Source organism: Polyodon spathula, chromosome 23 (genome assembly GCF_017654505.1).
Source record: "Polyodon spathula isolate WHYD16114869_AA chromosome 23, ASM1765450v1, whole genome shotgun sequence".
Classification (NCBI taxonomy): Eukaryota; Metazoa; Chordata; class Actinopteri; order Acipenseriformes; family Polyodontidae; genus Polyodon; species Polyodon spathula.
Genome location: NC_054556.1, coordinates 16,203,102 through 16,224,347, shown reverse-complemented (window position 1 = coordinate 16,224,347; position 21,246 = coordinate 16,203,102). Strand labels below are relative to the sequence as shown.

The 21,246-nt window shown below is 39.6% G+C and overlaps 1 protein-coding gene across 3 annotated transcripts in view; it reads right to left on the bottom strand.

Annotated features, from left to right (window-relative positions):
• The window catches only part of LOC121298026 (LIM and cysteine-rich domains protein 1-like), a 60,749-nt gene that overhangs the window by 33,908 nt on the left and 5,595 nt on the right, over positions 1–21,246 (bottom strand). For all 3 annotated transcript variants that reach the window (XM_041224751.1, XM_041224749.1, XM_041224750.1), the window contains exons 2-3: positions 5,989–6,077; positions 3,582–3,837 (exon numbers count right to left, since the gene is read on the bottom strand). In XM_041224751.1, the coding sequence (XP_041080685.1) occupies positions 3,582–3,837; positions 5,989–6,077 (345 nt within the window). The remainder of the gene's footprint in view (positions 1–3,581; positions 3,838–5,988; positions 6,078–21,246) is intronic.

Below are 21,246 nucleotides of genomic sequence, written 5' to 3'. Positions count from 1 at the left end.
GGCTCTGAATACACCATTAGAGGTTACATGTAAAAGACCCCTGTTGCTTACAACCACTGTTTGCACATGTAAAAATGACACATGTGGACGTGCTCTACCACTGGACAAACACTCCTACAGATACATTCATTAATATCTATGTACTTAATCAGAATCTATTACTCTACATCTGTCCATTTACTGAATATTTTACTGGAAAAGTTTAATTAAAAGAAAGAAAACAGAAATTCAATAACTTGTGCTACAGAATGGCATCAAAGACATATAGAATGTAAATCTGAAGGGGCATTTCACATACACACTGCGCATTTGCACAATTTACATTCTTTCAGCTGATCAGTTTTTAAAGATTTAGTAATTTTCTAAAAGCTTTTTTCCAGAAGAGTTTCTACCATCAGGCGCATGCAGTCAACATGATGGCATTCCCTTCAGCCTTACATAAGAAGACTATCATATTCTACTGTCAGCTTTTACACAGAAGGCAGTAAGTAAAGCAATAACCCACGACAGGTTAAGCGGTAAGACATATCTTACACACGTCTGGGTGCGTTGTGAGGTACAAGGCCATTGGCTGATTGTCATCATCCACCCAGAAGTACAGTAAGATATATCTTACCACACGCCCTGGAGTGGCTTATTGCACTTACAAAATGGCTCAGTTTATTTCATAAAAAGAAAACAAGAAACAATACCATTTCACAATTTTAATTAAGTCTTATATAATATATCCTCTGCCAGTGCAAAAGTACAAATTTGGCTGAAAAACTTACTGCTGAGTAAATCTTTGCAGTTTAAAATATATTATATATAACTTTATTTATTCCTCCAAACATGCTGCCTACATCTCTACTCAACAGCTGTTTAATTTCTCCAGTCTCCCAGACTGCAGAATGTCACTAATTTCAGTTAACCTGAACACTTCTTTCTAATACACACTGATGTCTACAATTACTGGGTGACTCTGGAGAGGTTAAACTAGTGTTGAGAAGAGATGTAGACAGCATGGGTGCAGGGCAAGATTATTTTACGAGGGAAACAGGGATTTCAAAACGCCAACTTTACTACCAAAGTGTATAAAACATGTAATTAAGTAGTACATTTTTTTTTTCAAACTGCACTTAAAAAAATAACCTTGAATATCTAAAACAAAATTTATATATATATATATATATATCATATATATATATATATATATATATATATATATATATATATATATATATATATATATATATATATATATAGATAGATAGATAACAACATGTACTCAGCAGTTTTTCTAGCAAATGTGTAGCTTCTAAAAACACAGTATAGGAACTATTTTACACTGGCACAAGGACACATTGTATACAACCTAATTTAAAGTTTAAAATGTTATTGCTTTCTTCTTGGAAAATAAACACAGAGACATTTTATAAGGGCAACAAGCCAGAGGGTGTGCAGTAAGACATATCTTACTGCCCTTCTGGGTGGGTGAACGCAGTCGGCCTATGGGCTCATGTTAGATAGATAAGTCTTACACCCCGTCGCGGGTTAGTTCTTACATAATAACTGCACTACTGGGAACCTGACTGACTCAGACAGGTTTAGAATATATTTTAGGGGATTCTCAAGCAGGGAACTGGCACTGTTTCCCAGTACAATATCAGAGCCTTCGGGAGAAGTATGATGACAGGCTAATTGTGTAGGCGCTTTCTGAAACTCTAAAGTATCGACAAATACAGGAGCCTATTGTATGTGGCAGTCAAGTTTGGGAAGCCAACTTTCACTGCTATAGAAAGCTAACAGGGCTTTCAATAAATCTTGGGTACGGTTTAAAGTGCAATAAAATGGTGTGTAGTTTGGAAAGACAGCGTCTCTGCTTCTCGCGAATCCCACCGCACGCTGCAGGCCCATTCCAGCTGGAATAGAGGTCGGTGTAAGAAAAGAAACAGCCAGGGAAGCTGGCCATGCTTTCAAACAAAGGTCAGTGTTCTTACTGAACGAAAGCATTTGAGTGGCACAGAAATGGAGTTAACCCCTCCAGGCATGACTACAGAAGCGCGGCACAATGGGAAATACTCCAGTGCAGCTTTCTTTTATTATTACTGCAGTATATAATGATTCTACCAGCATGTCGGAAACATACATCGCCAGCCACGGCAGTAAATTCAAATTAGAGCCATAAGTAACGTGAAAAAAGATCATGTTTAGACACACATACATCATGCCTCCATACAACCCCAGGTAACTTGTGCTACAGAAACTTTCAAGTTATAGGAGGCTGTGAGGTCCAATGGTTAAAGAAACAGCCTTGTAACCAGGAGGTACCCAGTTCAAATCCCAGCTCAGCCACTAACTCACTGTGTGACCCTACGCAAGTCACTTAACCACCTTGAGCTCCGTCTTTGGGGTGAGACGTTGTTGTAAGTGACTCTGCAGCTGATACATAGTGCACACACCCTAGTCTCGTATCTTGTAAAGTGTTTTGTGATGGTGGTCCAGTATGAAAGGCGTTATATAAAAATTATTATTATTTATTATCACAATTGGATAAGCAGTTCTTTAGCTATATTTAAAAATGTATGCATGACTGTGACAAAGTGCCCGCCCCTGTGTATATTATCTGTTATGTGTTGCGTGTGGTGTGTTTAAATGTTGGTGTATAGTCATTGGTACACGGGATATAAACGGGTCTGGGTAACACGAGTGTTTAAAAATGTATATGTGTATTTAGGCACGAGGATTGCACAGCACTTCACGTGCAAGTAAAATGTAATAATATGTGAGCACGGGGAATTGCACTTTATTAATTCACGTGCTGGGATTCACGTGAATAATTAATTAGTAATTGAATCCCAGCACAACAGTATATATAGATGCAGGTTTTCACATACTCGCGGTTGGGTGTTCAGTGAGTGGAGAACGGGATTGGAGACGGAGGAAATAATAACAATAATAATAATAATAATAATAATAATAATATTAATAATAATAATAATAATAATAATAACGTAAAGTATCTGCTCACCGTATTTTTGTTTAGTATTAGTCCGTTTTTGTTTGTCTTTTTATTTTGGCATAGAATGCTGTGTCTTGTTGTTTTCTGTTTGTTTAAACCCTTTTATTTTCAATAAACTGGCGCAAGCAAGCGCCATCATCATTTCATCTGTTCTGTCTTTGTGTATTTCATCCCGCATCCTGGTTCTGACGCCGCCCACTTTGGCTGTCTTTGTGACAATGACATACAGACAGTGGGGTGGACAGAAGCAAGATTTGTGACAACCGGACATTATCTAGAAACTTTACATGCAAACATGAAATGCTGTATGCAGCTACACAGGCCTCTACTATATAGACGCTAATGTATAACAACTGAGGTTGTTCCCTTGTTACAAAGGTTCCCTCCTTTTAAAGTGGCCCTGTATACTGTGGTCCCATTTACCCTAATACATTAGCCCCTGTATTTTCAATACAAGGCAGAATACATATCACACACTCTATTACCTATGGCTCTCAACTCTTAACCGATCATCCCCAGCAGGTAATAAAGACCTGCAATGCGCTCCTCGTCATCTGAAACTGGAGGCTGCGACTCTTACCAGTTTCTGAGTCAGTCCTGGGGGGGCCCACTCGTAGGTTATGGTATCAAAGGTGGGGTCTTTCCTGGACACTATGGGGTTTGTGATGATCATCCGGTTCCTCTTGTAAATCCGCCCCCCCTCCCCGCCCTTCACCCGGGCCGTCAGGTTAGAATTCTTGGAGTCCGTCAGTAAGAGGCCAATTTTCCGATCGTCCTCGGCGTCCGAGTACAGGTCGTGATCCTCCGGGCAGCAGCGGCATACCTGGCATAGCTTCCTGTGTGCAGACAAAGAGGATCGCATCAAATCCCATGGCATTATAGCAGCCCAGCTCCAAGGGATAACAGTCTGAGAGGATCCAACACCAAAGGACGTTTGTAGGGCACCTGGCATCAACACACAAGGTCTTTAGTCATTTGCTATTTTAACATGTGTAGAGATGCGAGTCTGACCTTTATACTTATACAACAGAGATCGTTTTGGAATGTATCTGCATTCACTCATAAATATACCCCCTTTGTCACCTCATGTATTATTCAACCTTGTTAAATTAACTGTAGTTAACAAAATAATTCCATTAAGCTTATCCCTTTTACACTTTCCATAGTTACATAGGTCTCAAATGAGGAGTTTTAAAAGAAACTCATGTTACAGCAGAAACTCGTGTACTTTAATTTGAAAACATGATTTCTGTTTTGTCATGCCAATAACTTGTTACAGTACGAGCTTGTAAAATGCTTCACAATTATAATACAACAATATGACATTTTTACAGGTTAAGGTTACATTTAATGTTACAAAGAATTCTGTGATGGTATTTGTTCCAGCATTTGTGAATTGATAATGTCAGTCTATTTTGGCAGGGAACCTGAAGTAGTCAGTTAAGACTGGATGGTTTCTTAAGTTTTTATCTCAGACTAGATAATCTTCAAATACAAGCAACATATTTTAATAAGCAAGACGGCCCACTGTCAATGTTGTCCATTCAGTGGCAATGCAGTGTGGCTAGGTGGAAGGTTTGTGCTTCATTCCTGGACTGGCATCACACTGAATCTTCACCACTGCACAAACCTGATTATTCTCTGTTCAGGGTCCACTGGGATAAGAGTATGTAAACATACACACAGATACTGGAACTCTTTGTTTTAAAGTTCAATTCTGAACATTTTTGCATGGGTCGGTACTATGTTTTGAAAAGCTCCAGAATGTCACCAACTGTGATCTTTACAGTTCTCCCCAGAAAGTGGTAGAACTGGAAAGATCACAGATTGTACAACTGTGACCTAACACTATATCAGACTGAATCTGGACAAGCTTTGTTAGCTTGTGACAGAGCGAGAAGGTATGTGAACTGTAAATCTCCCTCCCGACCAGAAAGGGGGCTATGTAAGTTTGGTGGTAAGCTTTCCCCTAGACGGGCTAACACGGTGGTATGTGAAAACAGGAAGCCGGCCGTCTTGAGGAAAGCGCGGAGCTGCAAGTACATTGAGCAACTCCATTGCGATCAGCTGCGAGGTAAACACTGATTGGAGTCACCATGGCAACGGGCTGATCACGGGGAGGAGTTCAGGTAGCCCAAAGGGGACACAGCTACGCGAGTACAGACCCTTACTGCTGATGTACTAACTGAGCCAGAACGGATCATTTTGGGAAGGAACTAAACATTGTGAACCTTGTTTTATTCAGCTGCACCACTCACACTGTGATATAGCTTTATTAACATTATCACTCCACTCAGTTTTCAGCTGATCATCTTTTGGTCCTTACCTTGTTTTTTTTTTTTTAAGTTAATTTATGTACAGTGCTCACCCAAGCTTTAAAATCCCCATTATTAGCTTGTACTAGCTATGGATAAACGGCTGCATCCTGGTACCTTTGCAGTTTGATGGTCATTTATTGTTTATTTACGTATTGCAGCTAGATCATTGGAGAGAGACTTAATTACAACACATGACAATTAGGTACCAGGAGGAGTTGTCTTTGAAATATGTGCATATTCCAAACTGAAGTATAAAATACAAAGAACCAAAATGAATCAACACAGATTATAGAGAAATGCAATCTGAAACATCTGCAGGAGGCTAAGAGTGCATCAGAAAAGTACGATGAAGATTGAGGCAGTGATCGCCATGCAGAGCGTGACAGACAGATGGACAGACAGATGGCAGACTGATGGACATGGTCAGCGCATAGGGGTCCCCATGTTTTGAAGGAGGACCCTAAAGAACAAGAAGAATGCACAAGTTAAGATCCTTATTGCAGGTTGCTCTTCATGTACTGTAACTTCATAACCGTGCACTATGCATCAGTTTTATCCATGAAAAGGTTAAAGCTGTCTGGGTAGCAATAGGACCGCTGGCTTCAGTTTGACTAAATGAGAAAAGCATTAGAAAAAAAATAAGAGTTGCTTTCAGGGAGGATACATTACCTCCAAGAATGTGGCTGGAATCCAGTGCAGATCCCTTTACATCTCAAACAAGGCACACCTCTTCCTGCTGACTCCGGCGCCACAGACATCTGGAACAATGAAACAAAAAAGAACTGCTTTCAGAGACATGCAGCACAGCAGCGAGGCAATCACACTGTGTATTGTCTACCAGGAATTGTGCCATAGACTTGTGTGGTCCATGGGCCTTCTGCTGTGGACCGTTGCCAAGAAAAGAAACAAAAGGAGAAATCAAGAGAGCCTGTTCTGAGGCCATGAAAAGGACAGTGCCTCTTAAATCAGCAAGGAAAAGGGACATTCATTGGGTAGGAGGTCCTCCAATAACATTCTTAGGAACTGAGGTGTACCTGGATGGGATCAGAAAAACATCCAATTAAGTGTTTGAACTGTTTTCGCGTGAGTGAGTTTCGCCACGACATGTCCCAACCAAACCCCATTCATGAACCACATTGAGTTTTGACTTTGCATTTCTAGTCAGTATGTTAAGTGAGAGTTTGGGGAATCTGATAAGACAGAGTCTGGAACACCCGAGTTGAGATGATCTGTGAGGTTTACAGCATGCTACAGAACTTTCAAATGTGTATTTTTAAAGTTTAACTAGTTTTGCTTTGCTCTTGCCAAAAATCATTTCATTTACCTTACAAGTCCCTCCCATTAATGCTTCACGGAGATGGATATAAAGATCAAAAACATTGCTAGAGGTCTCTTTATATGTAAGGTATGCAAGTGTGATAGGGGGTGACAGGTAGGAGAGACAGAGTAGGTGTGACAGTCCCACTGATAGCAGAACACTGAAAACAAAACTACAAACAAAAGCTGCCGTCAATACAAGAGCTACTCCACTATCTAGGAGGTCCTGCTAACACACACTGGCTTCCTATAAAGTTAAAAGGCAGATTAACCATCCCAGGGTGGGCGGTCTTGTCCAGGTTAGCGTGGGCGGTCTTGGTTCTTGATTCATGGCCTGTCAGCAGGAGCCTTTTATTGCGAGATGCTCAACCGGGACACACCCACATGCTGGCCAATCCCCAGCTGCTTCACTGAGTAACGGTTATATCCTTCATAACTGTAAATAGTATTGTTTAAAATATACGTGGTTATTGAAATAAAACAAAGCTGCAATGTTAATGAGTCTGAGGTCAGTAGCTATCAAGTTTGCAACAGCGCTGGTTATAGCACCACACTTAGCTTGATTCATGGGTTTGCAGTGATTCTGAATTTTCGAAAATACTACTCTGTCGAAACTGACACGTTTCATTTGTTGTTGTATTGCTGTCTGTAGCAGAGGTGTCCCTTAAAAAAAAAAAAATCAAGAGAAAATGACTGATTTTTTTTATCAGACACCGGGGTATTCAACCCTCATTTGCTTAAACTTGCAAAGTTTTACTTAGTATTTTAACAGAACGTGCATGCATACTTTTACAGTATTAAGTAATTTTAATTTATTTTTCAACATCTGTTTTCAGAGCTTTCCCTTTATTTAATAAATCATCTGTTTAAGCTTCCCTTATTAATTAAGCAACATTTTCCAACATGCAGTCCCAGTTGTATTAATAACACAAAATTCAGACTACAGAAAAAAAAAAGGAGCAAATAGCTAGCTATAGTTACCATGATCTAAGTAACGGCTTCCTTGTTTTATCAGCACAAAAAAAAAAAAAAAAAAAAGACAAAACACAATCTTGAAGTGCATTAAATTTATCTGTTTTCTTTTTGCGCTCAAACTGCAAAATCCTGTGTCTGGGTTTAATTTTAAAGGGGCAACAAACCGCAGAGAGTGAGCCCGGTTTATTTATCATTCACCACTAAAGTGGATGAAAGAGACTAAAGAAAAGAACGCAAAAGTAACCAGGTGGTTCTTGGCCCTACAGCAGTATAAATACACCATATGTAAACCGGGCTCACTCTCCGCGGTTCGTTGCTCCTTTAAAATTAGACCCGGCTACACCATTTACAACCCACAACAAAATTGATTGCACACACAGTACAACACAAAAGGAACAGACAGTACCTCTTTCAGTTGTGTACCCACACAACCGAGCTCTTCACACAGCAACCCTGAGCAGACTGACTTCTCTCCTTAAATACCTTGCACCTGGCTCTAATTTACAATGATAGCTCGGTGCAGGTTATAACTAACAAAAACAATCAAACAACAAATGTGCATTTGCACATGTTTTTTGTTTTTTTAAAGCAGGGAGGAATATAACCCTCTCTCCCTGTTCACAATTTTTGTATATTTATGAACAAACCAGTTAGCATAACACGTTGCATGAATATTTTAAATGTAGCGATATCGTGTTGGAATTAGCTTTCGTTTTCAAAATAGCTTGGTTGTGGTTGTAACGTTATAATTAATAAGGTCATACAATGCAGGATTCAATGATAATGTGGCACACGTTACTTTATTTTTTAAAATCACTGTCTTTATAGTGTATGATTTGTTAGTTACCAAAATATCAGTCAACAACTGAAGACAGATAAGAGGATAATTTCGTACCACTTAATTTGCACCGATGAAACATAACCTTGTTAACCGTACTGATATCAAATGGTTAATGTAAGATATGGTTGCATTCTTATGAACTTAAGGATAAAACAAAATACATTTTGACAAGGAATTGCATTAGTTCCATTACTTAGTTACTTACTATGTGATAGTTTGGGATATTCAATCTATTTAAAAAAGTAGGTAGGTTTATTTTTAAATTTTATATAGAATTATTAGTTGAATAAACCGCTATCGAATAAAACGATTTTACTACCTGCTTTACAGGCAGATAGCAAATCCTCACTACTATCGTGTAACGTGAACTTCTATCCCTGGTTAATGGCAGAAGTTAACTGTGATTATTTGACAGCCATATATATGTGTGTGCACTGATGGACATATATAAGGCCTCCCACACAATTCCCCCTGTTGCAGGGGATTTACATCCCCAGCAAGGAAAAATAAATACTGGTCATATTTAAAGAACAAAAAACCCCATGGACTCTGTAGCTAACAGCTACTGTGCCTGAACATAAACCAGATGTATAGACACACTGCAGTGCTGACAGGGACTGATAAAAGTGCCAGCCATCTACTGTGGTGTTTAAGGTCTAGTCTATTGTACGTCAGGGACAATGCAAAAACTGGAAGACAAAACATATCAATAACACGTCCTACCCAGCTGCCATGCCTTGACAGTTAAATAAGACAGTTCCCACCTGCCTCTGGGAGTCACTGGAAAGCGGTTTGAAATCAGGCTTGTATACTTCCATCAGCAGCGGATTTAGATCAAATCGAGTTCATTTGGGATTCTCTGGCATTAGCAATAATTGACCAATGAGTCTGAATTGGAGGTAGATATGCAACAAATCTGTTCTGCATTTATTACTCTGTGACAATAATGAAAATGGGTTTTATTGTATTGTTTTATCTAATGACATGTCAATGTACTTGAAAACAAATTTGATTAAACCATGATTAAAAGGACATTAAACTTTGATCCAGTTTAGTCACCCCTGCAAGGTCATTACAGCTTATAACTTATCACTAGCAACATTGAGCAAGTGTTTACAATACGCATACCACTCAGAAGCATTTCTCAATAGCACTTACTTCAGTAGTACATGGGTTTGTATGAAATCCCCACTCGCTGGCAATACATTTCAACGCTGTTATTTTTACTGACCGTGACGGCAGGCCTTCCATCATGTGTACAGCTCAACGCTAACTTCTGTGCAGGGCCTTAAGAGATAAGCATGAGTGTTGTGTGATGACAAGCGGTGTCTGGATACATCCAGCGACGCACTGTGTTTATACTTAATAGACAGCTTATCACATTCCTCATGCCACTGTGAAGGGGGCTTCAGTGAGAACAGAACAATCCCGGTCAATCTGCTGGGCAACTTTCAATACATCATGACTCTCCCGGAGTATAATGGGAGTCAATGAGGACCTGATAATCTCACTTTGGCCACTATCACGCTCTGATTAATATCAATCATATTATCAGTCATCCAACTGATTTCAACCTCAAATAATATCACAAGTAAAAGTATAAGATTAGACATTGTACATGCAAGTCCGTTGCTGCTGTACTGCATAAAGCTGCACAGTACAGCATACAGAACAAGTATATATACAGTATGTCATTATTAAAACGTGTTGTACATGAACAGTATTGTAGATTCCACTAATTATTACTGAACACGGTTGTAATCAATGCAATATCTAGTACTATATTTCCAGTTCCGAAGCAAAACAAGTCGATTCGTTGTCTCAACAATCCTTCTGTGTTTTAATGCTTCTTTTGCCAGGTTATTGGTGAACCCCTTGACTGTCAACTCTGCTTATTGCCCCCATGTTTAAAAAGGGTTTAGCTGTAACTAATAATTTGAGGACCCTCATGTGTTACACTGTAAATTATACAGAAATAACGCTATGGGCCAACTTACCCAGTGTACCCACTCTACCCAGTATACTCACTATATCCAATATACCAACTCAACCTAGTATACCCACTCTAACCAGCATACCACTCTACCCAGTATCAGGATGTTCATCATTCAACACAGCATGTTCCATTTATATTCCGTGATGGCAATGACTGGATTAGCTAAAGTGCTAAGGGAGAACGGTCAAGTGCCTTCTTGACAGACACAGATGACAAATAGCTTTGCAACAGGATTTGTTGGGCAGACTAAAATAAAACTATTCCCACTCCAGAACCTGATCCACCAACTGTCTTCACTATTGCACGGTATGTTCATATGGTAATACTGACAAAACCCCCACTACACAACAAGGACATTGATCCAAAGTGACAGCTCACTCCATGGCACTTCTGTTAAGGTATCACCTGATGTGCATTTCAAACTATTCTTAGTCTCACAGTTTTGGAAAAAACAAAAAACAACAAGAAGAAAACACATTATATTAAACATGTACTTTCATTTAAAAACGTCATGCTGTATATGGCGCTACACTTGGTTAAAGACATCTCTGTTTGAAAGCTAGGCCTTCAGTTAGAGTTGCACTTGCTTGGCTAGTTCAGCTGGAAGGTGAATGTGTCCCCACCCTTTCAATGGCTAGCTTTCTGCCATTAACCAAAACGCTGTTTCCCCTACTGACTGACAGGCTTTCAGCCAGTAGCATGCTTTCACCCAGAAGACACTGCTGAGGTGAAATGTGTTTTCTGTTGCTCCTGAGGGGGAGGCATAGCAACAGAAGACAGTATTGAAGTAGCAGCAGATACAAGTTTTAAAATGAAAAAGTTTGAATGTATTTCTTTCAAAACTACTATATACAGCCAATGAAAGTGCAAAACAGGTATGATTCATGGAATTATTACCTCAGCTGTGATTGAAAGTTCTCACTAACATACTCCTCTCCGGCATTATTTCAATTTTTATCTTCATTTTGCTTTTCTTTTTGCAGCATTACCAAACTCTACCTTTCTTCTCCCTTTAAAAATTCCACATAATATCAAGTACTATAAACATTTATTCAAAAATCTTGAATACTTAACAGCAACTGATTCAATGAAGCAAGTGTACAGCAATTGGCAGGTTTACAAGCAGGAAACACTGAAGTGTTGAGCATGTCAGCCCCTCCCTCTCAATACACCGCTTGCTTTCCTAGCTTTCTTTATTGCTTGCCCTTCGTATTTTTCTGTTGTTTTCCAATGTAATTTAGTACTCTATCGGTTTTCATCTTGAATTCCCACTCCTACATTATAGACACTGAGAAAGAATTATATCAACAAACTTAGTTTAATAAGAAACGTTAATTCTTTCCCCATACATGTTTAACCGTTGTTAAAGATATGCAGTCAAACATTGAGCTCACAGTAGGGGTATGTGCAGTGTAAGGTTTTGTATATTTGATATGCTAGTTGCAAGCAGTGATTGATCCCACAGGCTATCACCACTGACTGGTGCTGCTGGCCATTGCTTTTCATCAACCATCTGCACAGTTTACTCAGTTCAAGCAGCTCCTTTAAGGTCCAGTTTTTTCATTTAAAAAGTTCAGTCTGACTTCAACGGAATCAGTCATTTAGCGGCATGTTGTACTGAGCTGTGAATGGGACCCTTTGTGACATTTGTTATCCAAACTGTACCTGCCTTGTCCGTAAGAAAGCGAATAGCAGAGATGCATCACTTGAGATATATATAGATAGATAGACAGATAGATAGACAGACACACACACACACACACACACTGAGTGTACAAAACATTAGAAACACCTGCTCTTTCCATGAAATAGACTGACGAGGTAAATCCAGGTGAAAGCTATGATCCCTTATTGATGTAACCTGTTAAATCCACTTCAATCAGTGTAGATGAAGGTCAGACAGGTTAAAGGATTTTTAAGCCTTGACACAATTGAGACATGGATTGTGTATGTGTGCCATTCAGAGGGTAAATGGGCAAGACAAAAGATTTAAGTGCCTTTGAACAGGGTATGGTAATAGGTGCCAGGCGTGTCGGTTGAGTGTGTCAGGAACGGCAAACCTGCTGGGTTTTTCACGCTCAACAGTTTCCCGTGTGTATCAAGGATGGTCCACCACCCAAAGGACATCCAGCCAACAGCAGGCCAGTGGTCGAAAACAGCTCATTGATGAAAGAGGCCAAAGGACGCTGACAGGAATTGTGCACAGCAACAGATGGGCTACAGTTAGTCAACTGAAAGTCCAGTACAACATTGGTGCCAAAAGACCCATAAAAGAATACACAACTCGTCGTACCTTGACAAGAATGGGGTTTATCGCAGCCGACGACCTAACAGAGTTCCACTTCTTTCAGCAAAACACAAGAAACTGTGGTTGCAGTGGGCTAAGAAACGAAAACACTGGACACTGGAGGATTGGAAAAACATTGCCTGGTCTGATGAATCCCGGTTCCTGCTGTTTCACGAGAACATGCATTCGTCATGCCGCATGTCAACATTGCAGGCAGGTGGTGGTGGTGTGATGGTGTAGGGTGTGTTTTCATGGCACACATTGGGCCCTTTGATAAAAGTGGAGCAATGTTTGAATGCCACAGGATATCTGAACATCACTGCCAATCAGGAGCATCCCTTCATGGCAGCAGTGTATCCATCTGCTAATGGATTTTTTCAGCAGGATAATGCCCCATGCCACAAGGCTAGGATTGTCCATGAATGATTCCACGAACATGACAGTGACTTCAGCTTACTGTAGTGGCCTGCCTAGTCACCAGATCTCAATCCAATTGATCATCTGTGGGATGAGATGGAACGAGCTATTCAGAGTAGAGATCCATTATCAGCCAACTTGACACAACTGTGGGAAGCATTGGAGTCAACATGGGCCAGCATCCCTGTGGAATGCTTTCGACACTTTGTAGAGTCCATGCCCCGACGAATTGATGCTGTTCTGAGGGCAAAAGGGGGTGCAACTCAATATTAGGAAGGTGTTCCTAATGGTTTGTACACTCAGTTGTGTGTGTGTGTGTATATATATATATATATATATATATATATATATATAATAGTACTGTGCAAAAGTTTTAGGCAGGTGTGAAAAAATGCTGTACTTCAAGGACTCCTTGTCCTTATTTACGCTGAAGATAGTTCTTAATGACTTTCGCTGTATGTTATGGGTTTGTTGTCACGCTGCAGAATAAATTTGGGGCCAGTCAGATACCTCCCTGATGGTATTGCATGATGGATAAGTATCTGCCTGTACTTCTCAGCATTGAGGAGACCATTAATTCTGACCAAATCCCCAACTCCATTTGCAGAAATGCAGCCCCAAACTTGCAAGGAACCTCCACCATGCTTCACTGTTGGCTGCAGACACTCATTCGTTTGCCGCTCGCCAGCCCTTCGGCGAACAAACTGCCTTCTTCTACAGCCAAATATTTCAAATTTTGACTCATCAGTCCAGAGCATCTGCTGCCATTTTTCTGCACCCCAGTTCTTGTGTTTTCGTGCATAGTTGAGTCGCTTGGCCTTGTTTCCACGTTGGAGGTATGGCTTTTTGGCCGCAAGTCTTCCATGAAGGCCACTTCTGACCAGACTTCTCCGGACACTAGATGGGTGTACCAGGGTCCCACTGTTTTCTGCCAATTCTGAGCTGATGGCATTACTGGACATCTTCCGATTGCGAAGGGAAGTAAGCATGATGTGTCTTTCATCTGCTGCAGTAAGTTTCCTTGGCCGACCACTGCGTCTACAGTCCTCAACGTTGCCAGTTTCTTTGTGCTTCTTCAAAAGAGCTTGGACAGCACATCTGGAAACCCCTGTGTACCTAGAAGAACTGATGCTGTTTTGAAGGCAAAGGGTGGTCACACCAAATATGGATTTGATTTAGATTTTTCTTCTGTTCACTCACTTTGCATTTAGTTAATTGATAAATATAATCTAAACTTTTGCACAGTATTGTGTGTAATAATATATATTATATATCTATATATATATTATTGTATATATATATATTATATATATATATATATATATATATATATATATATATATGATATATATTAGAATATCATCCATAACTTCAAAACGCTCAAATTGGAAAGCTAAAACTATAAGAGAATATGTCAAAGAGGCAAACATTTCAGCTAGTCCACCTCCATGCTCCAGGTTAACAGTACTGTACTTCTGTTTCTGCCATTTTGCTCTTCCATCAAAAAAGTGTGAACAAAGACAGTAGCAGAATGTGAGGGTCTCCAGCAGACTGCAGGGAGCACAACCTCATCACAAAAAGCCCTGCTGTACAGAATGGCTGCTTCACAATGAGACACTGGGGCGGATTTCAAAGTTTGAAAGAAAATTTTGCCAGGCTCCAGCCATTTGTAAGAAAGAAATGTCATTGCTGTGTGAAGTATGGTAAGGAATGGATGTTCTCATTAAGGTGGTTGTTCTTTTCTAGAGTTCCTAACGTAAATTTAGAGACTATTATGAAGTTACGTTTCAAAATACTTAAAGCCTCAGTCTATACTATACAGATCTCAACCACGTAAAATGATGGCACTGAAAAAATCTTTACACCACAGACTGTAGATAAACCGTGTTCTTGTACTGTATGAAGTGTATGATGACCAGAACTGAAAAAGCAATAATCCTACATTCTCCTGGTGTCACCGACATGTTAGAAATGGCACTGTTCTGTTTCTCTTCACATGGTGGTTGGCGTCAGTGTGCGAGTTCTACAGCCCAGGTGGTTTTAAGCTGTGTCCATGCCAGGGTACGTGTGATCTGGCAGGGTAGACCGCACCAAAACAAAAACAACAACTCAGGTAAGAAAACCATTAAATGTATTTATGTAAATGCTAGAAGTATCAGAAACAAAATTCTAGAACTTGAAGCTACTGCACTAACAGGTAACTATGATGTGATAGGTGTTACTGAAACGTGGTTGTCTGAGAGTGATGGGGACGAATATAATATTTGTGGGTATACACTGTATAGGAAAGACAGGCAGGACAGAAGAGGAGGAGGGGTAGCGCTATACATAAGAAACAGTCTTGAAGCCCAGGTGTTAAACCTGGACAAAGAAAATAAAACTGAATCAATATGGGTCAGAATAACGGACAAAAATTCAAAGGGCATAATAATAGGAGCATGCTATAGACCGCCAGATTCAGACGGTGAGCAAAATAATCTGTTATACAATGATATTAGAAATGTGTGTAGCAAAGGAGAAGCCATACTAATGGGGGATTTCAACTTCCCCCAGATAAAATGGGAAAACCCGGTGGGGAGCACGAAGGATGAAATAGAAATGGTGGAAATGACAAATGACTGCTTCCTAACACAATTTGTCAAGGCACCGACTAAAGGGGAGGCATGCCTTGATTTAGTCTTTTCAAATAACGAAGACAGAATAACTAAAACAGAGGTCAGAGAACCACTGGCAAACTCAGAGCACAACATGGTCTCATTTGAAGTGTTTTTTAAATCCCCAAAAGTAATGACTAAAGCTAAGGTTTACAATTTTAGAAAAGCAAACTATGAAGGTATGAAACAGAGACTAACAGAAGTAGATTGGAGTAAAATAGAGAAAACACCCACAGAAGAAGGATGGTTGTTCTTCAAAAATGTAGTACTAGAGGCGCAAAACAATTACATCCCTAAAGTAGACAAATCTAAATGTAAAACTAAATTGCCAAAATGGTTTAATAGATCAATTAAAAAAAATATTCAGCGAAAAAAGGCACTTTACAGAGCATTAAAAAAGGACCAAAAAGAAAGTACGCAGAAAGAGTACACAGAACTGCAAACGCAAGTCAAAAAGGAAGTTAGAAAGGCCAAGAGAGAAATAGAAATGAACATTGCTAAGGGAGCTAAAACCAATTCCAAAATGTTTTTCCAATATTACAACAGCAAGAGAACATTCAAAGAGGAGATTAAATGTTTAAGAGATACAAATGGCAAAATCATAGATGAAGAAAAAAAAATAGCAAATATATTAAATGATTACTTTTCACAAGTTTTTACAAAGGAAGATACTGACAACATGCCCCACATGTCATCCAGTTCCTATCCAGTTTTAAATAACTTTAGCATAACTGAGGCAGAAGTGTTAAAGGGACTAGGAGCTCTTAAAATAAACAAATCCCCTGGGCCGGATGAGATCCTCCCAGTAGTACTCAAAGAAATGAAAGAAGTAATTTACAAACCGCTAACCAAGATCATGCAGCAGTCTCTTGACACAGGGGTGGTACCGACAGACTGGAAAATTGCAAACGTAATACCGATCCACAAAAAGGGAAACAAAACTGAACCAGGTAACTACAGACCAGTAAGCCTGACTTCTATTATATGCAAACTTATGGAAACTATAATAAGATCCAAAATGGAAAATTACCTATATGGTAACAGGGTCCTGGGAGACAGTCAACATGGTTTTAGGAAAGGGAGATTGTGTCTAACTAACTTGCTTGATTTTTTTGAGGATGCAACATCGATAATGGATAATTGCAAAGCATATGACATGGTTTATTTAGATTTCCAGAAAGCTTTTGACAAAGTCCCGCACAAAAGATTAATTCTCAAACTGAACGCAGTTGGGATTCAAGGAAACACATGTACATGGATTAGGGAGTGGTTAACATGTAGAAAACAGAAAGTACTGATTAGAGGAAAAACCTCAGAATGGAGTGTGGTAACCAGTGGTGTACCACAGGGATCAATATTAGGTCCTCTGCTATTCCTAATCTACATTAATGATTTAGATTCTGGTATAGTAAGCAAACTTGTTAAATTTGCAGACGACACAAAAAGTAGGAGGAGTGGCAAACACTGTTGCAGCAGCAAAGGTCATTCAAAATGATCTAGACAAGATTCAGAACTGGGCAGACGCATGGCAAATGACATTTAACAGAGAAAAGTGTAAGGTACTGCACGCAGGAAATAAAAATGTACATTATAAATATCATATGGGAGATACTGAAATTGGAGAAGGAATCTATGAAAAAGACCTAGGAGTTTTTGTTGACTCAGAAATGTCTTCATCTAGACAATGTGGGGAAGCTATAAAAAAGGCTAACAAGATGCTCAGATACATTGTGAAAAGTGTTGAATTTAAATCAAGGGAAGTAATGTTAAAACTGTACAATGCACTAGTAAGACCTCATCTTGAATATTGTGTTCAGTTCTGGTCACCTCACTATAAAAAAGATATTGCTGCTCTAGAAAGAGTGCAAAGAAGAGCGACCAGAATTATCCCGGGCTTAAAAGGCATGTCATATGCAGACAGGCTAAAAGAATTGAATCTGTTCAGTCTTGAACAAAGAAGACTACGTGGAGACCTAATTCAAGCATTCAAAATTCTAAAAGGTATTGACAGTGTCGACCCAAGGGACTTTTTCAGCCTGAAAAAAGAAACAAGGACCAGGGGTCACAAATGGAGTTTAGACAAAGGGGCATTCAGAACAGAAAATAGGAGACACTTTTTTACACAGAGAATTGTGAGGGTCTGGAATCAACTCCCCAGTAATGTTGTTGAAGCTGACACCCTGGCATCCTTCAAGAAGCTGCTTGATGAGATTTTGGGATCAATAAGCTACTAACCACCAAACAAGCAAGATGGGCTGAATGGCCTCCTCTCATTTGTAAACTTTCTTATGTTCTTATGTTGTTATGTAGCTTCCTAAAAGGAGACAGTGTGGTCCAGTGGTTAAAGAAAAGGGCTTACAACCAGGAGGTCCCCGGTTCAAATCCCAGCTCAGCCACTGACTCATTGTGTGATCCTTATCAAGTCACGTATGCTCTCTTTTGGGCACTTGCAAGTGACTCTGCACCAATCCACAGTTCACACACCTTAGCTGTCTTGGATAAAGGCGGCTACATAAACAAATAATTCTACAAAATTCCAATGGACTCTCTGTTAGCTGACTACTCTGTCTGCTCTACAAAATGAGCTGAGCTTGCTTGGAACTTGATACATTTTCAGAATCTTTCTACCAGTTTAAAGATTGAATAAACACTGACCTTGTGTATACTGGAGCCTCGTCCCTCCACAAAGAAATACACACCCTGTGTGCGTTTACTGGATTTAGCCAGAGCCTTCTGACGATTTCTTTTCAAATGAATGGAATCAAATTGCAATTTACAATTTGTATTTGCAATTTTAAATTATATATATATATATATATATATATATATATATAATATATATATATATATATAGAATATATATATATGTATTCATTCATTTGTAATAAGATACTTGTATGGGTGGCACTTACCTGTTTCGCTTTTGTATTATATTTGTGTAGAGATGTCATGCAGTCCACAGAACAAAAGGCACAATTCTGAAGTTAAAAACTTCTTTATGTTTAATAGAAGTCTTGAGTTCAATCTTTATCGCTGTTCTTTATTATAAGTTGTGTGTGTGCAGTGTAAGTTGTCTCTTATTATAGCACAGTTTGAGAAGCTCAGCATCGGGTTCCTCTCGTCCAAATTGCACGAGATATTCTCTCTTACACAATGAGAGACAGACTACAGTACGCAAATGATGTATAAACCTATAATATGTTATTTTAATAATGACAGAAAATGGGTTGTGCATGACCTGTATAGCATGTGTGTGCATAACACAATTTGTGCGATATTTTAAAAAAGTGTACACTATCTGAACTTTTAGTGTGCACACTTGTTGTTTTCCTGTCCAATGCAGAACGGTATTGTATATTATTGAGGAAAGGGGGGCGTTGAAGTGTAGGAATCTATTTTGATCCGCTTGCCAGCTTTCAGCCTCCGATATGACAGGAAGAGTAACTGCTGTTAATCCCCAGCCCAGTGCAGCACATTCTTGGCTGGGATCTCCCTCCTCTGTAACAATGTATGAATTCATGGTAAAGCCCAAGAGATGGCCTGGCTATTTTAGATGAGGTGATTTGATTTTTCCATGTGTCCCTCATATTTTTTTAATATGCTTTATAATACCACTTTGCGCTTTACAGTGCTTCCTATGTGTTACCATGCTTTCACTGTGCTTTAGTGCACTTTGCTGTGCTCTTATCGCAGGGAACTTTTTGAAAAGGTCGGCAGCTCTGTAAGCGAGTGCACTACAATTCTGACCTGAAACCCCTCCGCCTACCTCAGAGAGTAACGAGGTTGAACCGTGTCAAACTGTGGCAGTTTTATGCGAAGCGGAGACCTGAGCAGCATTTGAAATCAAGACCTCCAGAGCTGAAAGGTGTGCGAGACCAGTGAATGCACATTGGGAAATAATGTAGAAAGGAGCTATACTTTTATCTTAGTGGGTCCAGAAGGAGCAGGTTTACAGGTACCCCACAACCCTCCAAAACATAGGGGTGTCCAGTACAAAAGACACGTGGGTGAACGGTTAGAATACACATGCCATCATACTAGGGTGGCCTGCATGTGTTACAGAAAGCCACTTGGTACAGGTATGAGATGGAGTTATCTTAACTAGCGCATTGTTTCTGTGGTTTAGAGTCAGCCTCACATCCCCGTCCTGTCCTATCCCCCTTGCAACACTGCCCCTACTGGATGTTGGAAATACTACATCCAGTTGTGTGATAAATGAGAAAAAGCTGGTTGCGTAGGATTTATATTGGACCCCGACACCTATGATAAAGCGAGGGAGTGGTTGTACAGTAATTGTTAGCCTATTTGTTTTTTCTATGGGTCTCTCACTACAGTGGACCCCCACACCCGCGATATATTGAGTGGGTAGTGTATTTCTTACTGATGGATAGAAAAGATACATCCCACTGAATATACAGAACACAACGGCTAACATACTATCAACAGGGGTCTGTCAGAATCGCTGGCATGACTGAAACAATCTTACAAGGAGATGCAGCCTTTATATATTATATACAAAATGAAAACTAAAGCAACTAGAGTAAGATCATAAGCCAGACTAATTCAAGCCCCATATTACTGTCTATAAACTCACTTGACCCTGCTCACTGTAATGTCCTATTCTTAGATGCAATCAGCACAACCTTTAAAGTATTTCCCAATGTGCGGTTGATGTTGACTACTGCACACTAAAGAAAAGGTCATTATTATTTTTTAAAAAGTATTTGATCTGAAAAGTAAATTAGCAAAGGAATAAATTATCAAAGTTACCATAACAGATTCAGAGCTCAAAATTAACGACCAACATGCGGCAATTACCATGGGTGCCTGCAACAGAAATACAATGAACTTTGACTCGTAATCAGTTCCTTCGCTTGGCTTGTGAACTTGAACCCGAAGGACCGCGACAGACGCAGTAACCACTGCTGAAATAAACCTGTGTTTTAAGAATATTCGTGAGTGTTTTGTTTGTTTGTGTCCGTTGGTAATTGTCTGTGATTATAAACTATCAGACGGCCAACACATATCCGGAGCCGTCTCCTTGGGTCAGCACAAAGCCGGATCAGCACTTTCACTTGTATCATTGTAAACTGTATTGTACCACAACCACTGATTCACGCACTAAACAGACTTGTGTATTTGTGTTTAACGTGGGGATACAAGAACAGGACAATTATTTCAGGATCAGCCCAGGGAATATAAATGTAAGTAATACACACCGCTGTATTACTTACCAGCATTATTATTTACTGTTTGTTTCACCGTCAGGCACTGCACATAAGGAATAAAATAAAACAAACCTTTTGCACCTGGATTACAATTGTCTATCTGTTCTTTAATTACCTGCACGCTATTAACCACTTTGCCACAGTGCCCTTACCAGTTGCCCCTGTGCCCCTCAAAATGTATGTCTATTCACAGCAATTATGGCCGCAATTCC